Source organism: Rutidosis leptorrhynchoides, chromosome 3 (genome assembly GCF_046630445.1).
Source record: "Rutidosis leptorrhynchoides isolate AG116_Rl617_1_P2 chromosome 3, CSIRO_AGI_Rlap_v1, whole genome shotgun sequence".
Taxonomy (NCBI): Eukaryota; Viridiplantae; Streptophyta; class Magnoliopsida; order Asterales; family Asteraceae; genus Rutidosis; species Rutidosis leptorrhynchoides.
Genome location: NC_092335.1, coordinates 317,119,981 through 317,138,866, shown reverse-complemented (window position 1 = coordinate 317,138,866; position 18,886 = coordinate 317,119,981). Strand labels below are relative to the sequence as shown.

The 18,886-nt window shown below is 37.2% G+C and overlaps 1 protein-coding gene across 1 annotated transcript; it reads right to left on the bottom strand.

Annotated features, from left to right (window-relative positions):
- Nucleotides 1-14,058: 14,058 nt before the first annotated feature.
- On the bottom strand, nt 14,059-18,018 carry LOC139897462 (histone deacetylase 8-like). The gene is made up of 3 exons (XM_071880163.1): nt 17,720-18,018; nt 15,234-15,814; nt 14,059-14,462 (listed from the first exon to the last, which is right to left on the bottom strand). The coding sequence occupies exons 1-3, from the start codon at nt 18,000-18,002 to the stop codon at nt 14,154-14,156; spliced, it is 1,173 nt and encodes a 390-aa protein (XP_071736264.1). The 5' UTR covers nt 18,003-18,018; the 3' UTR covers nt 14,059-14,153.
- Nucleotides 18,019-18,886: the final 868 nt, after the last annotated feature.

The window sequence follows — 18,886 nt, the reverse complement described above, 5'->3', positions numbered from 1 at the left end:
CTTAATTTGATATAATTAGTCACAAATACCCCCGGCCCTATTTGGGGGTGTGACATTAAGTGTGTAAATGCAAGTTCAATACTAACATCTTTCAAACTATATCGCTCGCAGTATTGAGAGCATAATGCTATTGTTTCAACAAAACAATAAGACCACTTAGAGAAGTAAATTCAGAGGTACCAATAACTTTAACAAAAGCTTGATCCCCCTTGCCTACTTGAAAATCCAGTGTGTCTTTCTTCAGTCTATTACTTCTTCTCATTCCCTTCATATTGTTACAGGTGTGAAGGCCATAACCAGTTAACAAAGATCTAGGAATCACTAGAAGAAATATATAACTATATATGGAATATACCTGATTTTCTAGTCTCACCAGCGTTGCCTTTTCTCAGCTCATATTGGAAGATAGGACAATTTCCGTCTCCAATTGCCAACCTTTTCACAATGGGAACATTCGGCGTCTTTTGTTGGGATTTCCTTCTTGGAAGGTGGAATATTTTCCTGGCAAATGATTTACCATATCCTTTCCATAAAGTATTCGACTTATTATTTTTCACCCTTCAATCCTATTTCTTCCTGATCATTGAACAACATTCGATAATCATTTTGCTGAGCAGCAGCAACTGCTACAACAGGAAGAAAGGATATGGATTCTAAACTTTATTCAACTTCCAATTATGCTTGAGAACAATTCTCAGGTTGCAGTGCCAGTCTAGGAAGTTTGAACATTGAGTTTATCCTTCTCCAACAAAGAAGGAAGTGTGTTTTGTTTTACGTTTTGATTATTTGACATCTACAACAGATATAAGATTCAATTTAGTATTTTTGATATTGAGCTTTAATAAATTAACTACCCAAGTTTCTATAATATTTTTAAAAAAACAATTAATTTACGAAAGCCTAAGATCTACATAGAGGTTCCATAGCCACATCTGTTGATCAGCTAGCAGTTCTGGAGTCTATTGGTAGATAGCGGATACCAATTGCATTACAAGTACAACTCTTAGATCTTTATGGGACCTAGAGATATATGTAGTCCAACAAACCACTATATCTAATGGCATGTTTGTCCCATCATTGCCTCGAACTAAGGTCTCACATTGAATACGATTAAGTCGTCCAATTTGGAAACAGTGGAAATTCACGCTAGTCTCACTAGATCGAAAAATCCACCTCGTGGCTATAATTCAGCCTAGTCTCACTAAATCAGAAAAATAACGAGGAGTGTTTGCAAGCTCATTGGATGGCATGACTTAAATTTGACGGGTATTTGAAAACGTTTATGTCAACGAATAATGCATGCACACAAGATTCGCTAAACTATTAGTTAAAAAACATTTTAACCAATTGTATATGTCGATTATGTTTGTGATCTAATTTGTTATTTAATTTCTAGCATAAAAATAACAAATACACAAACGTGTATCGTTTTAAAACATTTTTAAAAGATGTCGTCCATATATATATTATTTGACTTTCAAAATCATTTTAACATTAAACTCGTTAGAGTTTAACTTATTTTAAAATCATCAATTTTAATCTTTGAAACTCGTTTAGAGTTTAATTTAATGTTTCCGTCAAAAAACATATGTAATTTAAGTCTCATAATTATTTAACTTTAAACTCGTTAGAGTTTAACTTTTTAAAATCATCAATTTTAATATTTGAAACTCGTTACCTGTAACACCCCGTTTTTCTAAACATGACACTTGGGGCATCATTTGAAGTCCAAGAATGATTATTTAATAGTTTGGATGTAATGCATTGACCACGATTGACTTTGGGATGTTTTAAAAGTGAAATTGAAGTACATCAGATAAACTGTCGAGTTTGAGTGCAGTTTTTCGCGTTCTGGTGCGTCGCGTTCTGTGACAAACATGGTTGAAATGCTACAACTTCTGATGGTGATTTCTGTCCACTTTATCGCGTTTGAATGCGTTTACCGCGTCCTGGTGTCGCGAAACGCGACGAAGTGTCGCGAAACGCGACAAATGTCGCTGTAATGACATTTTTAACCCATTTTAATGGAATCTTTTGAGGGTGTTTTGATAAATTCACATATGGCCGATTCTAGAGCCATAAGACTGATTCAAGGCTCATTTTATCCTCATTTTCACTCATCAACACTCTCATCTTCAAACCCTAGAGAGAGAGAGGAGAAATTTAGAGAGAGAGGGAGCTCCAATTGGAGAAGAAGAAGGGTGTTCCGGGTCAAACTTCAAGTATTAAAGTTGTTCTACTCGTCAACGGCATCATTTTGGTGGTATTGGTAAGTTCTAACTCCGAGTTTCATTGTTTGATTTGAGATACAAAGTTAGGGTTTTGAGATTTGTTAATTGTAAAACCCATTTAGATGATGAAGAGGGTTTATGGAAACTTGTTATTTTGATATTTGGCGGGTTTTGGGTTGGTTAATGATTTAGCCATCTTTAAGGCTTGTAAGTGGTGTATAATCACTAGTGTTAGTGATTATAGAAGTGTTGGAACCACTTTGGGTGTATTTGGATTGACTAATTTTGAAATGGGTCAAAATTAGGGTTTAGGTGTCAATTTGGGCAAGATTGGTGTTTAACACCTATGCTTGGGTTTAATTGACGTATTAGGACCATTTTCACTTGTGTTAGTGATTATTGGTTAGTTTGGGCGCGTTTTAAGCTTGGAAGTGAAATTGGGTCGGAATTTGCACTAGTTGTCAATTTGGGTTGATTTGTAAATCCACCCTAATTGTGTTGTTTGTTATGTGATTAATGGAATATGTACTTTCCATTGGCGTGTTGCGGATTATTCGGTTGCATTCATCAAGACTTCGAGGTGAGTGTTAATATCCTATGTGCATATGTATGGGTAGGATGGGTGCGGGTCGGGTGAAGTGGTTCTCGATTATAGAGCTCACTTCACATATAGGTGGGTTTGATGGACTTGCGTATAGGTCCACTTGGCACGGTTGTGCGTATTGGTTGACCACCTTTGGCGAGGTGTACATTTCGTGTGTACGTTATCACATGTGCTTGTGATGTGGATTATATAACCCCAATGGCGAAGGGTTGGTATTGAGTTGTGATTAGAGAAGTGGATCACATGTGGATGCAAATTCACGATGACGCGTGTAGTTCGGTCATCTTATTGAGGTAGTGATCTCGTGTGGATGCGGATTCACTAAGGCTAGTGTAGTTCGGCCAACCTCGATGTTGTTGTGGTATTGAAGATATTAGTCTCGTGTGGATGCGGATTTACTAAGCCTCGTGTAGTCCGGCCAATCTTTATTTTGGTAATTGGTAATCGGTTTTAGTATTGGGTTAAGGAGTTAACCTTGGACGTTTTTATATTGTTTTATATATTGTCACATTGTTGTGATGTAGCTAACCCTCCGGGTATAGCTCATTGGCGTTGTTCACATCGTCGTTGGTGAACTTATACTTTGTTGATATCTTTAGCTTGTTGCTTAGTGATCGTACGGTATGCTTAGCTTAGCTTGCCTTTATGCTTGGATGCTCCGGTATGTGTTATTTGATTATTTGTGTGGCGTGTCCATTTTATGCATATATATGTATGTAGTATATTCTCACTCACTAAGCGTTAGCTTACCCTCTCGTTGTTTACATTTTTATAGATTTGCATGGAGGCGGTTGCACGGGTAAGCGTGGGAACTAGTGGACTTGCGTAGTTTGCTCTAGAAGACGTGCTTTTGGATTTATTAGTATTGGGTAGCGTATCCCCAATCACCATGCTCGTTTTGTTGGAAATTAAAATAGTCGGGTCGTGTTTGCCCGTTCGGATATTTAAACTATGTATTAGATGTTTTAAAAGTTTATTGAACTTACTATTGTGTTAAAGATGTTTTTGGAACCAAAAATATTAAAGTATTAAAGAAAAAAAATTACGGGCCAGTTTAAATACGGGTTGGGTTGTTTCAAGTGGTATCAGAGCATGGTCTAAGGGAGTTAGGCGACTTGAGATAGGTGCCTAGACTTAGACTTTTGTGTGTGCTTATTTGTTGCGGGACTTGTAGGTAAACGGGTCTAAATAGGAACTTGGTTAGTGCCTTAGCGTGTAGGTGAACTAACTAGGGTATTGGCTTGTGTTGTGACATTATTCTTGCAGTTTATGTCGAGTAGAATAATTGATTATGTTGTTTATATCATCAAGCGAGGAGGTCGTTGTACTAACGAGTCGATACGGCGTGTGTGCGTAATAAGGACTTGCAAACCTTATTACGGGTGCAAATCGTGTCTAACAAGTGATGTACGACGAGTGTTGAGCAAGATGGGGCGGTATTGTGTGTGTGGTTTTATACGTTCGTGGACTAATCGTTTTTGCATTCTTTAGAATGACGACGTGAAACGAGATCGAGACGAATGACGAGGAGTTTAACGCTAGAGTTTCGGCCGCTGTTGCGGAGCAAATGGGTGCGTTTCGAGAAGAAATGGATAAGAAGTATTCCGAACTTCAAAGTAGGGGTGAAATGGAGCGTTGTCATAAGAGCTTCATGAGGACTAAACCCCCGATGTATGACGGGAAACCGAATCCTTTGGTAAGCACAACATGGATCTCGGATGTCGAAAGGTGTTTTCGCACTATTGAATGCCCTCCCGAGAAGATGACAAGACTCGCTACTAGCTTGTTGCAGGGTAGGGCGAAGAATTGGTTGGATGGTAAAATTGATCTTGTCGGTGGAGAAGCATTTATGGGGTTATCGTGGGACGATTTTAAGAAGGAATTCTTCGAGGAGTTCCGGACTTCAGCCGATTTGTCAGAAATGCGTAATGAGTTGCGAAATTTACAACAAGGATCTATGGACTTGAATACTCTCAAGACGACCTTTATGGCGAAGGCTCGTTTTTGCCCGGAGTATATTGGGAATGATCGTATGTTGATGGAAGATTTCTATCGAACCTTGAATGATGACTTGCAGGGCAAGATTAGTGTTGGTCAAGTGAACTCGTTTGCAGAGTTATTCAACATGGCTAGGGGTTTCGAGTCGTATTCGCGATCGAAGATTGGTGAACCTTCAAGTGAGAGAAGGGTTGTTTCATATGGCGCTTAAAGTAAGAGAGCTAGGGGTGCAAGTGTGAGCACGGGTGGTATACGAACGAGTATATCAAATTCTAGTGCGTCTAGGTGTTATAATTTTGGCGTGAGGGGTCACAAGTCTTGGGAATGTTCGGTGCCAAAGGGTGATGGCACGGTGTGCTTCAATTGCCAAGAGGAAGGACATCGTAAGTAGGAGTGTCCCGAGTTAGCAGGTATGGGTGCGGCAAGGAGACGTTAAGGTACGTTTCGTTTTAATGAATATGTCCTTTGATTATTTATCATGTGCCGATTGAGTTCGGGTTTGTTAGATGCCTTGCGTTGTGCATAGTATCGTTATGGGTGACGTTCCTAATGGAATTACCCTACGCTGACGTTTTGATTGATGGGCGAAGGGCGTAAGACTTGGTGCAACCAAGCATTCCTGAGTATAGGGAAAAGTTTCTACCAAGCCATGGGTATGGGCTTTGGTGTTCGAATGTTAAGCGCGTGTTCGCTTTTGAGTTGAAATTGTTGAACCATGAGGTTCGACGGGTGGATAAAACTCGAAAGATCAAGTGTTTGATCTCGATGTATGTTGGTAATGGAGTCTACGTGACGCAATGTTAGGTGCCTTTTTCATACCTACTAGCGTGGTACTCGACTCCGGTGGTGTTGCGGTTACATTGTACTTAGGGTACCGGAGAGAAACCCTTAGGTACATGAGTGACTAGGTGGAAATGTGACAAGCTAGAGTAATCGAAAGATTACAAAGATTTAAGTTTGTATAACTGTGGCAAACTCTTCGTTCAAAGTGTTTAAGGATAGGTTAAAATCCTTCGTGTGCTCAAGGTTGGAGCAATGTATCGTGATGTGGTTATGGAACGGAGTTCTAAGTGGGGGAGTTTGAACTCTCGCACGAAGATATTCTAGTGTATTGATATTCGGCGATGCTCGTATGGATTCGGAGCTAGCGTTGAGACCTACGTTGGTCGATTGTGGTAAAAGTACGATTTGAAATAAATTGTACTTATGGTTTTGGATTTAAATTATCACCGAGGTGGTAATGGGGTAAATCTCATTGAGAGATAATGGGCGTATTTGACGAGCAAGGTGGAATCCCTCGGTTAAGGGATGTGTGTCGGATTCTCTTTTAGAGAATTGTTGTTTTGTGCCTATATGCGATATAGGTGGTTCTTGCTCGATTGTGGTGGCGATGTGTACACGTACGAGTGATGCGTGTACGTATTTAATGTATTTAATTGTGTAGCGTGAAATGTGGGATAGTCGCGGTGTTTAAGACACAACATTCTACGTAACGAGTGGGATTGTCGCGGTGTTCAAGACACCACTCATTGGTTTGATTGACATGTGGAATAGTCGCGATGTTCAAGACACCACATTGTCATGGGGGTGAGTTAATCGCGGTGTTTAAGACATCACCCGGGAGTTAGTGATATATGTCGTGGTACACTAACGGATATTTGTGTTGGAGTAGTGTTATATCGGTATGATATAACGTTATCGGGAAATGCGAGTACCGATGGGGAATGGGAGTACCATTCCTGTGTTGATATTTGGGAAGTGGATCGCGTGTGGTTGCGGATTCACGATGACGCGTGTAGTTCGGTCATCTTATTGTGGAAGTGAGTCTCGTGTAGTTCGGATTCACAATGACACGTGTGGATGCGGTCATTATATTGAGGAAGTGAGTCTCGTGTAGTTCGGATTCACAATGACACGTGTGGATGCGGTCATTCTTTTGGGATAGTGATTCTCGTGTAGTTCGGATTCACTAGGGCTCGTGTAGTTCGGCCAATCCCGATTGTTGTGCGGTGGAGGTAGTGAGTCGCGTGTGGTGCGGATTCAATAAGGCGCGTGTAGTTTTCGGCCAGCTTTCTTATTGCTGGATGTGTGATCTATTGGTTGTTTTATACGCCAATGGTGGGGTCGTGAGGACCCTGTTGTGTGGTGAACTATTGGATGTTTTATACGCCGATGGTAGGGTCGTAAGGACCATTTTATGTGATTAGTGATGCGATAGCCGTGTTTCACTCACATATTGTTACGGGTGTGACAATAGTCAATTTTGTACACCTTGGGTTTGGCGTTGCCATAGTCGTTTGGGACGCTAGCAGTATTAGTCGTTTGCTTACGATTTTACGATAGTTGCGTATTGGTCGTGTTGCGCACTACAAGGGATGTTAAGTGGTAAGTGTTATCCGTAAGGATTCGTTTATACGGTCTTCATCGTTTTAGTTGTTAAAGGTGACTCTTTGAGAAGAATCGCCTAGAGGAGTAGAAGAATACATGGTGATTCCGCGTATTCTAAGTGATCGTTATAGACTTTGGATGTTGTGTGTATTGCACGGCTCGGAATGCGTGCAAGTGTGTATTTAGTTAATGGATTAGTCTTCGGGTTAATGAGTAATGTGGTGGAAGTCGGATTGGAACGATTGTTTGAGAACCATAACATGTAGGTTCGGATTGGTTAAGTGACTAGGATCACGAGGACGTGATCGAATTTAAGTGGGGGAGAGTTGTAACACCCCGTTTTTCTAAACATGACGCTCGGGGCATCATTTGAAGTCCAAGAATGATTATTTAATAGTTTGGATGTAATGCATTGACCACGATTGACTTTGGGATGTTTTAAAAGTGAAATTGGAGTACATCAGATAAACTGTCGAGTTTGAGTGCAGTTTGTCGCGTTCAGGTGCTTCGCGTTCCGTGACAAACATGGTTGAAACGCGACAACTTCTGATGGTGATTTATGTCCACTTTGTCGCGTTTGAATGCTGTTTACCACGTCCTGGTGTCGCGAAACGCGACGAAGTATCGCAAAACGCGACAAATGTCGCTGCAATGACATTTTTAACCCATTTTAATGGAATCTTTTGAGGGTGTTTTGGTAAATTCACATATGGCCGGTTCTAGAGCCATAAGACTGATTCAAGGCTCATTTTATCCTCATTTTCACTCATCAACACTCTCATCTTCAAACCCTAGAGAGAGAGGAGAAATTTAGAGAGACATATAGAGCTCCAATTGGAGAAGAAGAAGGGTGTTCCGGGTCAAACCTCAAGTATTAAAGTTGTTCTACTCGTCAACGGCATCATTTTGGCAGTATTGGTAAGTTCTAACTCCGAGTTTCATTGTTTGATTTGAGATTCAAAGTTAGGGTTTTGAGAGTTGTTAGTTGTAAAACCCATTTAGATGATGAAGAGGGTTTATGGAAACTTGTTATTTTGATATTTGGCGGGTTTTGGTTGGTTAATGATTTAGCCATCTTTAAGGCTTGTAAGTGGTGTATAATCACTAGTGTTAGTGATTATAGAAGTGTTGGAACCACTTTGGGTGTATTTGGATGGACTAATTTTGAAATGGGTCAAAATTAGGGTTTAGGTGTCAATTTGGGCAAGATTGGTGTTTAACACCTATGCATGGGTTAAATTGACGTATTAGGACCATTTTCACTTGTGTTAGTGATTATTGGTTAGTTTAGGAATGGTTTGAGCTTGGAAGTGCAATTGAGTCGGAATTTGCACTAGTTGTCAATTTGGGTTGATTTGTAAATCCACCCTAATTGTGTTGTTTGTTATGTGATTAATGGAATAGGTACTTTCCATTGGCGTGTTGCGGATTATTCGGTTGCATTCATCAAGACTTCGAGGTGAGTGTTAATATCCTATGCGCATATGTATGTGTAGGATGGGTGCGGGTCGGGTGAAATGGTTCTCGGTTATATAGCTCACTTCACATATAGGTGAGTTTGATGGACTTGCGTATAGGTCCACTTGGCACGGTTGTGCGTATTGGTTGACCACCTTTGGCGAGGTGTACATTTCGTGTGTACGTTATCACATGTGCTTGTGATGTGGATTATATAACCCCAATGGCGAAGGGTTGGTATTGAGTTGTGATTGGAGAAGTGGATCACGTGTGGATGCGGATTCACTATGACGCGTGTAGTTCGGTCATCTTATTGGGGTAGTGATCTCGTGTGGAGCGGATTCACTAAGGCTCGTGTAGTTCGGCCAACCTCGATGTTGTTGCGGTATTGAAGATAGTAGTCTCGTGTGGATGCGGATTTACTAAGGCTCGTGTAGTCCGGCCAATCTTTATTTTGGTAATTGGTAATCGGTTTTAGTATTGGGTTAAGGGGTTAACCTTGGACGTTTTTATATTGTTTTATATATTGTCGCATTGTTGTGATGTAGCTAACCCTCCGGGTGTAGCTCATTGGCGTTTCTTGGAGAAATTGATGAGACGGAGAGAAATTTACGATCAAAAGTATGACCGTCTCTTTGGATAGTCCACACTACACTTCAAACAACGTCAATGAATGCTAGTCCAAACTCAAGTAACAAATTAATCAACCTTTGATTAATTTATTGAAACAATAAAATAGTAATACTCCGTATGTTGATTCATCTTCGTTTCCTTGTATCATTCCCGAATTATGAGCACAAGGAACATGAACTTGTTTGTTTTATTTAAGAAAATTAAAACAATGATTCAAGGGTCTATTTTTGTTCGGTTCTTAAAGAAGGAAATGGGATAAGACCAAATTAAAGCAACAAGGTGCTTTTGGTGTGTCACTTATCTCACCGAATGAATGAATATCAAATAATATATATATATAGCCAAAGTAAACCAATCTTTTGATACGCGTTTTTAAAGATACGGAGTACAATCATTCACCAACCAAGTTGATTTTGAAAATCTTATATATTTAAAAAGTCGTATTTCTCAAATACTTTAGGGGTATGTTATGTAACTTATAATTAATAATTTCTATCATGTCACTTTCATGTGAATAGTAAATTAATTAATTTCGTTTCATTTACTATTCATATGAATAGTAAATGAATTAATTTCGATTTACTATTTTGTTACTTGAGTAATATATATACATCATATATATATATATTTTATTTGACGTCTCGGTGTATATGTGTGTGACCCTGAAGGATCAAATGAAGTTGACCATATAGTTATATGTTGTACCTTGCACATTAATCCTACAAAACTTAAGTTACGTTATCCGACAACCAATAAGTTTCGAACACAAGTATGACCCAGATCCAAATTCTCTACTTTGACACCCTGTATCACGTCAATAATTGGACAAGAGTTGTACCTTGAATAAATTTTAGTTAACTACACTCATGAAGATATTCAACGCTATAAGATGCACTTTAATCATAGTTACAGTTCCTTAACTATGGTTTTTCGAGAACAGAGAAACTTTCCGTCCATATATAGAACAGCTCTTGGGTTTATCACAAAAATTACATAGAGCTAAGCAAAACAAATCATAATAGTTCGCGCACTTATAAAGTGTGTTTTGATGAACCTTGTAGCTGGAGCTTACGGGCTAGAGCTGGAGCTTATTTTGAAGCTGGTTGAAGTCGACTCTTTTTTGTAAGTATTTGGTAAACTAGCTAGACTATAAATAGCTTATTTTTTAAGAGCTTATGATTTCCATAAGCTCTGCTACTTTTTATGATGACAAACGAAGCTTATGTCTTAGAGTTTATTTAAATCATAACCTCAATTCGGCTGCTGAGGAAGATTTAGATTTCTATATGAATTTTTCTTTCTCTAATTGTGCAGGGGAAAGTAGTCCGCCAATGTGAATGGCAAACTTATGAAGCCTATTTCCAAGAGCTAGAGTGTAAGTGTTGAAGTCGAGAAGTTTCATAAGAGTATGGATAATTTGTATGGAGGGGTCGATCCTTTAGGTTCTTAGTTTGGTCTTCATTGATTTGTCGAGTCTTTGGTGCGGTTTTGGTGCGGTTTTAGTGACCGGTACTGTAGTTTTAGTTGGTGTCTTTTGTTTTAGCTTGTTTCGTTTGCTATCTCGTTTTGTTCATTGAGACGTTCTCCTTGTATGTCATTTGGCTTTATGTTTTGCTTATTTGTAAGTTTTCGTCTTATATTTTGATGATAGTCAAAAGAGGAGTTAACGATATACCTTTCTTGGAGAAATTGATGAGACGGAGAGAAACTTACGATCAAAAGTATGACCGTCTCTTTGGATAGTCCACACTACACTTCAAACAACGTCAATGAATGCTAGTTCAAACTCAAGTAACAAATTAATCAACCTTTGATTAATTTATTGAAACAATAAAATAGTAATACTCCGTATGTTGATTCATCTTCGTTTCCTTGTATCATTCCCGAATTATCCGCACAAGGAACATGAACTTGTTTGTTTTATTTAAGAAAATTAAAACAATGATTCAAGGGTGTATTTTTGTTCGGTTCTTAAAGTAGGAAATGGGATAAAACCAAATTAAAGCAACAAGGTGCTTTTGGTGTGTCACTTATCTCACCGAATGAATGAATATCAAATAATATAGATATATAGCCAAAGTAAACCAATCTTTTGATACGCGTTTTTTAAAAATACGGAGTACAATCATTCACCAACTAAGTTGATTTTGAAAATCTTATATATTTAAAAAGTCGTATTTCTCAAATACTTTAGGGGTATGTTATGTAACTTATAATTAATAATTTCTATCATGTCACTTTCATTAGGGGTGTTCAAAACCGGATATCCGAAAATTCGGGCATCCGAATTTCGGATATCCGAAAATTCGGATAGTGAATTTGGTCATCCGATATCCGAATCCGAAATTTCTTCGGATTCGGATATCGGATTTATCCGAATATCCAAAATTTGCTTTTAACTTGAAAGTAAAATAAACTTGAAATGGACAAATTTTCAATGCCGGAAGATTTAACCCTTCAAAGATTCATATTTTACTTGATAAAAACAATAAATGTATTATCAAACAAATCCGTAGGGTAGAAGCAAAAGTGGTTTCCAATCTTGCTCTCGAACAGACCCTTTACTTGTTTACTTCATTTGAAACCAAGAAGTTATACAATTTCTTTATATCTAAATTCACTCATAAGGACCAACATACTGTATTGAACACAGTGATAATATTTCTTTGGATGAAAATCAGTTTGGTAATTTTAGTTTCTCATAGCGAACGGATCCAACTCAATATTTCTTTGGATGCACATAGCCAACTAATGTTTGTTTGAAATCAGTTTTCAACAACATATCAAATTTACAACAACAAATTATTATCATTTAATAATGTTAATTCTTTTTTATATAGAGTATTACAAACTCTATGTTGAAAGAAGATGAAGGAATAAAGATTGAAGATGTGTAGAGAGGGCATGACAAAGGGATATGTTCAGATCTAGGTTTTTGTTTACCCATTTCTTTTAATCGAATATAAATATAAATAATACTTATTTTATCCCTTTTAAAAGTTACAGACCAAGCCCATTAAGATATACGATTATGAAAATATATTAAAAAGCCCATTTAATTTCGGATATTCGGATATCCAAATATCCGATTTTTTGAAAAACGCATCCGAAACCCGAATCCGAAAATCCGGATATCTGATTTTCGGATATCCGAAAATCCGGATATCCGATTTTTCGGATATTTTCGGATCGGATTTTCGGATTATTCGGGTTACGGATTCGGGTATTATGAACACCCCTGACTTTCATGTGAATAGTAAATTAATTAATTTCGTTTTATTTACTATTCATATGAATAGTAAATGAATTAATTTCAATTTACTATTTTGTTACTTGAGTAATATATATACATCATATATATATATTTTATTTGACGTCTCGGTGTATATGTGTGTGACCCTGAAAGCTCAAATGAAGTTGACCATATAGTTATATGTTGTACCTTGCACATTAATCCTACAAAACTTAAGTTACGTTATCCCACAACCAATAAGTTTCGAACACAAGTATGACCCAGATCCAAATTCTCTACTTTGACACCCTGTATCACGTCAATAATTGGACAAGAGTTGTACCTTGAATAAATTTTAGTTAACTACACTCACGAAGATATTCAACGCTATAAGATTCACTTTAATCGTAGTTACAGTTCCTTAACTATGGTTTTTCGAGAACAGAGAAACTTTCCGCCCATATATAGAACAGCTCTTGGGTTTATCACAAAAATTACATAGAGCTAAGCAAAACAAATCATAATAATTCGCGCACTTATAGAGTGTGTTTTGATGAACCTTGTAGCTGGAGCTTACGGGCTAGAGCTGGAGCTTATTTTGAAGCTGGTTGAAGTCGACTCTTTTTTGTAAGTATTTGGTAAACTAGCTGGACTATAAATAGCTTATTTTTTAAGAGCTTATGATTTCCATAAGCTCTGCTACTTTTTATGATGATAAACGAAGCTTATGACTTAGAGTTTATTTAAATCATAACCTCAATTCGGCTGCTGAGGAAGATTTAGATTTCTATATGAATTTTTCTTTCTCGAATTGTGCAGGGGAAAGTAGTCCGCCAATGTGAATGGCAAACTTATGAAGCCTATTTCCAAGAGCTAGAGTGTAAGTGCTGAAGTCGAGAAGTTTCATAAGAGTATGGATAATTTGTATGGAGGGGTCGATCCTTTAGGTTCTTAGTTTGGTCTTCATTGATTTGTCGAGCCTTTGGTGCGGTTTTGGTGAAGTTTTGGTGACCGGTACTGTAGTTTTAGTTGGTGTCTTTTGTTTTAGCTTGTTTCGTTTGCTATCTCGTTTTGTTCATTGAGACGTTCTCCTTGTATGTCATTTGGCTTTATGTTTTGCTTATTTGTAAGTTTTCGTCTTATATTTTGATGATAGTTTCCTTGTTTTTTTTTTTTTTTTTTTTAAGAATTTCATTCCCCCCACCCCCCACCCCCACCACACACACACACACGTCTTAAAATAAATATAGTATAATTTATTAATTTATCAACCATTTTTGCATTTCATTAATAAACCCCGAGTTGCCAGTACTCCCTAAAAAGGCTTGACCGAGTACTTCTCGAGTAGCGGGATTTGCGACTTTGTAATAGAGTTACACTAAATTGATCGGGGTGGGTTGGGTTAGGTTGGGTCGTTAACCTCTACTAGAACGTTGTTAACCGAGACAAGTGCCATTTCAACTTCATAACAAACGGGAACTTAAAAGGGTGAAAAGTGACAAAACAGAAGCTAGATCATATAATTTCATCAAGTAGTTTGTAGCTATATGTTAAATCTGGTACTACTACTAAACAAAATATACCAAATAAACTTAACATCAACACAAAATTAATGGTTAGCCTCTCTTAAGAATGGTACAACATGTAGTTGGTGTTGTTTAATTGATTCAATTGCTTTAACGGAAAATGAGTCATCCTCAGGGTAGTAAGCGACTGGATCAGATAACAGAGGATTTGGAAGATTGAGTACACCTTCAAGTGTTGCATGAAGACAATAAGCAGAGTACGTGATGTGATATCCACCTTCTTGCACAATTAGGATCCGTCCATTGCTGTGATCGTCAGCTAGATTTCGAATTATTAGCCCAATTTCTCTATAACCATCCATTGTTAAACATTGTCTTCCATTTGGATCAAACTACATACACATTATGCAACTCATGAGAACCTACATTGTCTAGAGACAATTTACACGAGGAGATAGTTACTTAAAGAGACTTTTGGAACCAACAAAATTTCTTGCACAAAAAGAACGAATAAGTATACAAATGGCATTTTTTTTTCTTCAATGGGTTTGAAATGACAAATCATAATCTTGTTTTCGAACCATTGCCAGATTCATATTTATACTTATAATGCAAATGTTAGATGTAACTAGATGATTTTAAGTTTGACATAATTATTTAGAATTTTCAAATAATTAAACATTTTGAAGTTATGGTGTTAGACCTGAGAAGTCAACAGTAGCCCTCCATCTTTGACTGAAAGTACTTAGACTACATATTTGACAAAAGTAGTACATGTGGCAATTTCAACCCATAAACGTGGGCCGATTTTAGGTTGAACTTTATCTCTAATGGGTTTAGTAAGGAAAATAACTAAAAGGGTATCAGGGATTATTCATGCATATACCCTCTTGAATCATTATACTCGATAATTCAAGTTATTATCGTATTTTTTTTTTATTATTATTATTTTTTTTTTTTTGTAATGATAACATGAATTAATCAAAATTAATTAACCTTTAAAAGAAACAGACCACAGCTATTTAACCCCAGACCCAACCCGACACATTTTGTCTGGTAGTCTGGTACCAGAAAATAAACCTTAACCCGACCTCATTTTGACACATCACCCAACCCACCCATTTGGCCATCTCTACCAATAATCAACTAAAATAGCGACTTACTGCACTTGAATCTTGGCCAACAACGAAAACCATCATATCAGGATCAAACTTTTTAACAGCAGGCACCACAACCTCAGTCATTGCATACTTATATCCCGTATCCCCTGTTCCATTTGGTAACGGTAAATTCAAATTATACCCAAATCCCACTCCTTCACCAACCTCATTTACATCTCCACTTTGAGGATGAGACGGGCCCCACGAACCATGATTCATATGAAGAGAAACAGTAAGAACTTTATCAGTACGATAAAACCCCTCTGCAGTTCCATTTCCATAATGAACATCAATATCAATAACTGCGACCCGTTTACAACCAGAATCCAAAGCATATTGAACCGCAAGACCCGCATTGTTTAGAAAACAATAGCCATCGGCTTGTGTGGGTTGAGCATGATGACCCGGTGGTCTAACGAGTGCATAACATATGTTCCCGTGCCCGTCAAGTATATATTTCATGGCTGAAAGTGTTGTGCCGGCAGCTAAAAGTGCAGCTTTCAATGATCCGGTATTCAAAAATGTCCCACTACAAATTATTGTTGGTCCATTTCTATCTGCTTCGAGTAGGGAATCGATATATTCTGTTTGATTAAAGTAAAATTAAGCTTTTTATATGTAACTGCTGTAACCGATCATAAACATAATTTATGAATCAGATACTAGACTTAAAAAGTCCAAGTACAAATTGTTTATAATATTTAGAATAACACTTTGATACACAGATATATACACACTATATATGAACTTGTCAAAACTCCATTTATAATAACTAAATAAGAATTTACAATACTTCATTAACCAAACCATCCACACTCCTCAAACATCTATGTGATATTAAAGGTAAGTCTTTCTGGTTTATGTTGATTTGCAAACCGGTTTACATTTCACTTTAAATAGATTTGTAAAATTGAGGTCAAAATCTTATCTTAAATATCTTCAAATACAGTCCCACAGAAAGTATAAAAACAATATACATGGAAAACCGCAATCTAGTACTAAAAGATGTAAACCCGAACCGGAAAAAACCCGAATTATCAACCATAAATCTTTCAGGCATTATAAATGCATATTGCATATCCTATTTTGAATTCCTCAGGCCGCCACTGATCATAGACACTTTGATATGTGTACTTATGTACATACATACATTGGCACATGACATCAATTTACCAAAAACTAACCCATTTGTTATGAAGTTGACATGGCGCTAGTCTCGGTTCATTACCAGCAGTCTAGTTGTGGTTAACAACCCATCCCAACCCGATTTAGTATAACTGTATAAGAAGATAAGTTTGAATTCTATAAGCTTATAGGTGGAGGCTATATATTAAACCACAACTATAAGTTGAGATATGAAGTTATTATCCCAGACCATGACTTGGGCTTTGAGGGTGCTACAAATGGCATTTTTAAATATGCCATAAGTAAACTTAGATCTTAGGTTAAACTTGATTCAAACACCCATCAAGTTTGTATATTTCCTATAAAGCACTGTAGTCTTCAACTTGATATTAACTCACATCATGAACTGATTATATAATGACAAAAGATAAAATAGTGAAAGTCTTACACAAACGTTCCACCAGTGACATTAAACTTTTATTTAGATTTGATTAATAAAATTCAAACGTAAGGTTTTGTATCTCTTTGTCATTGCCTAATTACAAAAAAGAACAATACATTTGTTTTTTAATATCAAAAGGAAACAAAATACCCAGCCAAATCACAACAAAAGTAAAACGAGCATGTGTTAAAAAATTGATATATGATATATGGTTTGAAAGTTTATACAATTCCTTCTAGGGTTAAGTGTATGAAATGTATGAGACTCAACTCGAAAACCTATTGTATTTGTATGTATTCAAGTTTAAAAACTTACTTTTATACTTGTTAGCCATTTTTTGTGACATTGAAACCATATAAGTTTCCACATCATCACAATCGATTCAACATCACCAGTTCACAAGCTATAAGAGCGGATACTTACGATAATAATAACGGGAAGTTTTTTTGGGTAAGCGAGGAAACCCTCCTATGAACGAGCACATTGGCTCCCCCATAGAAGGTAAAACCTCGGGTAATCAAGCCTCCCAAGCGCGAGACCTGGTACCAGGTGAATTGCGCATTATGCGCACCCTCTAGTCACACTCCCTTTTTGAATAATTTGACATATCCAGGAATTGAACCCGGGGTGGTGTGTTTCATAGGGCAACTCAATATAATAACGGGAAGTTGAAAACTTAAGATTGATGCAAACAAACTGTAAATTTCATACACTTTCAAACACTTAAACAGGCTATTCCTACGTATAGATAATTTCATTACACATGATCTACTGCTAAAATTCAAATTCTGCTCACCAATATACATATATTAAATCATGTATCAATCAACAACAATAATAGATAAGACTTCAGCTTGCAGCACAAACTGTCTAAAAATAAATTTAAAAAATATGTTGTTTTAGGGTTTAGTAAAGTAAGTACCTTGAGTATGAAAAGAGAGCAATTGAGAAATTAGGGCAGGTGTTGAATCAACATGCCAACGAATGAAAGATGAAATTGGGCCTCTTTTGAGAATAGATACAATATTTCTGATTCTATCACAGTTTTCAGGGTGTTTTTCAAGTACGTCTAAAAAACCAGGGTTTATTCCGGTATCAAATACGCCTTCTCCGGTGTCGTGATTCAACATCCCTTCGTTCCAAAATACGTGTATTTGAATCGCATCGTCGGTTACAGTTATTGATTGTTGTTCTTCATTGAACATGGTGACGGGCTTGAAATTTATTTGTTAGGATAGTTTATTATGATCTAACTCCTTCCAGACCCATTTTACTACCTTAACGCCACTTCCAATCATGACGGGTGTCATCGGCACTTCTTTAGCGTTACGTCAACTTTCTCTTCACCTTCCTCACCACTTCCTTTCATGACACTACTATTGCCAACCATGACATGCTTCCTCAAATTTTTTTATTTTTATTTATTATTATTATTATTATATTATTATTATTATTATTATTATTATTATTATTATTATTAACTATAACAATAACATATAAATAATACTAACAAATAAATAATTGTTTTTGAACACCACACTTATTAAACAATAAAGATACAGTTACAATTTTTTTTTTAAAATACATAATTAAAAACACAACTACATAAAACAATAAAAACTAGTCTTCATCATCGGATAACTCAAACGTTTTTTGGTATTTCCTTTGGATTTTTGTTTCGGCCTTCAATATCAAATCGCGTTGTTCGGGCATCAAGTCGGTGCACATGGTTGGGTGAGAAATGTCAAATTATCCAACATTATACGGGTCTCGGTCGCGTCGTATATCTTATCCATCGTCCGCTTTGTAGCGTTGGCGGTTTCAACCAATTTTTGACGTGCTTCGTTGGACGACAATTGCGAGGCCGCATCGGAAGACCCCGAACTCCTTTGACTCTTGGTACTTGCGCTATCCGGGGGACGACGTAGAGGTTTCTCGCGAAATAACTTTTCAAAATGACGCGGATCCGCACCCGCACCTTCACTTTCGTGCGCACCTTCGTTCGAACCTTCACCCGGTCCACTAACAAGTGGCGGGGGTAACTCGACCGGTATCTTTCTCTTCGGCACAACCCCCTCGAATGTTAATT

Bases quoted from the DNA above. Each gene is read 5' to 3' on its own strand.
- LOC139897462 (XM_071880163.1), bottom strand. From the start codon at position 18,002: ATGTTCAATGAAGAACAACAATCAATAACTGTAACCGACGATGCGATT. The intron at 15,815-17,719 runs GTACTTACTTTA...TTAATCAAACAG, and splicing joins GCTCTCTTTTCATACTCAAG to AATATATCGATTCCCTACTC. The intron at 14,463-15,233 runs GTAAGTCGCTAT...ATGTGTATGTAG, and splicing joins TTGGCCAAGATTCAAGTGCA to TTTGATCCAAATGGAAGACA.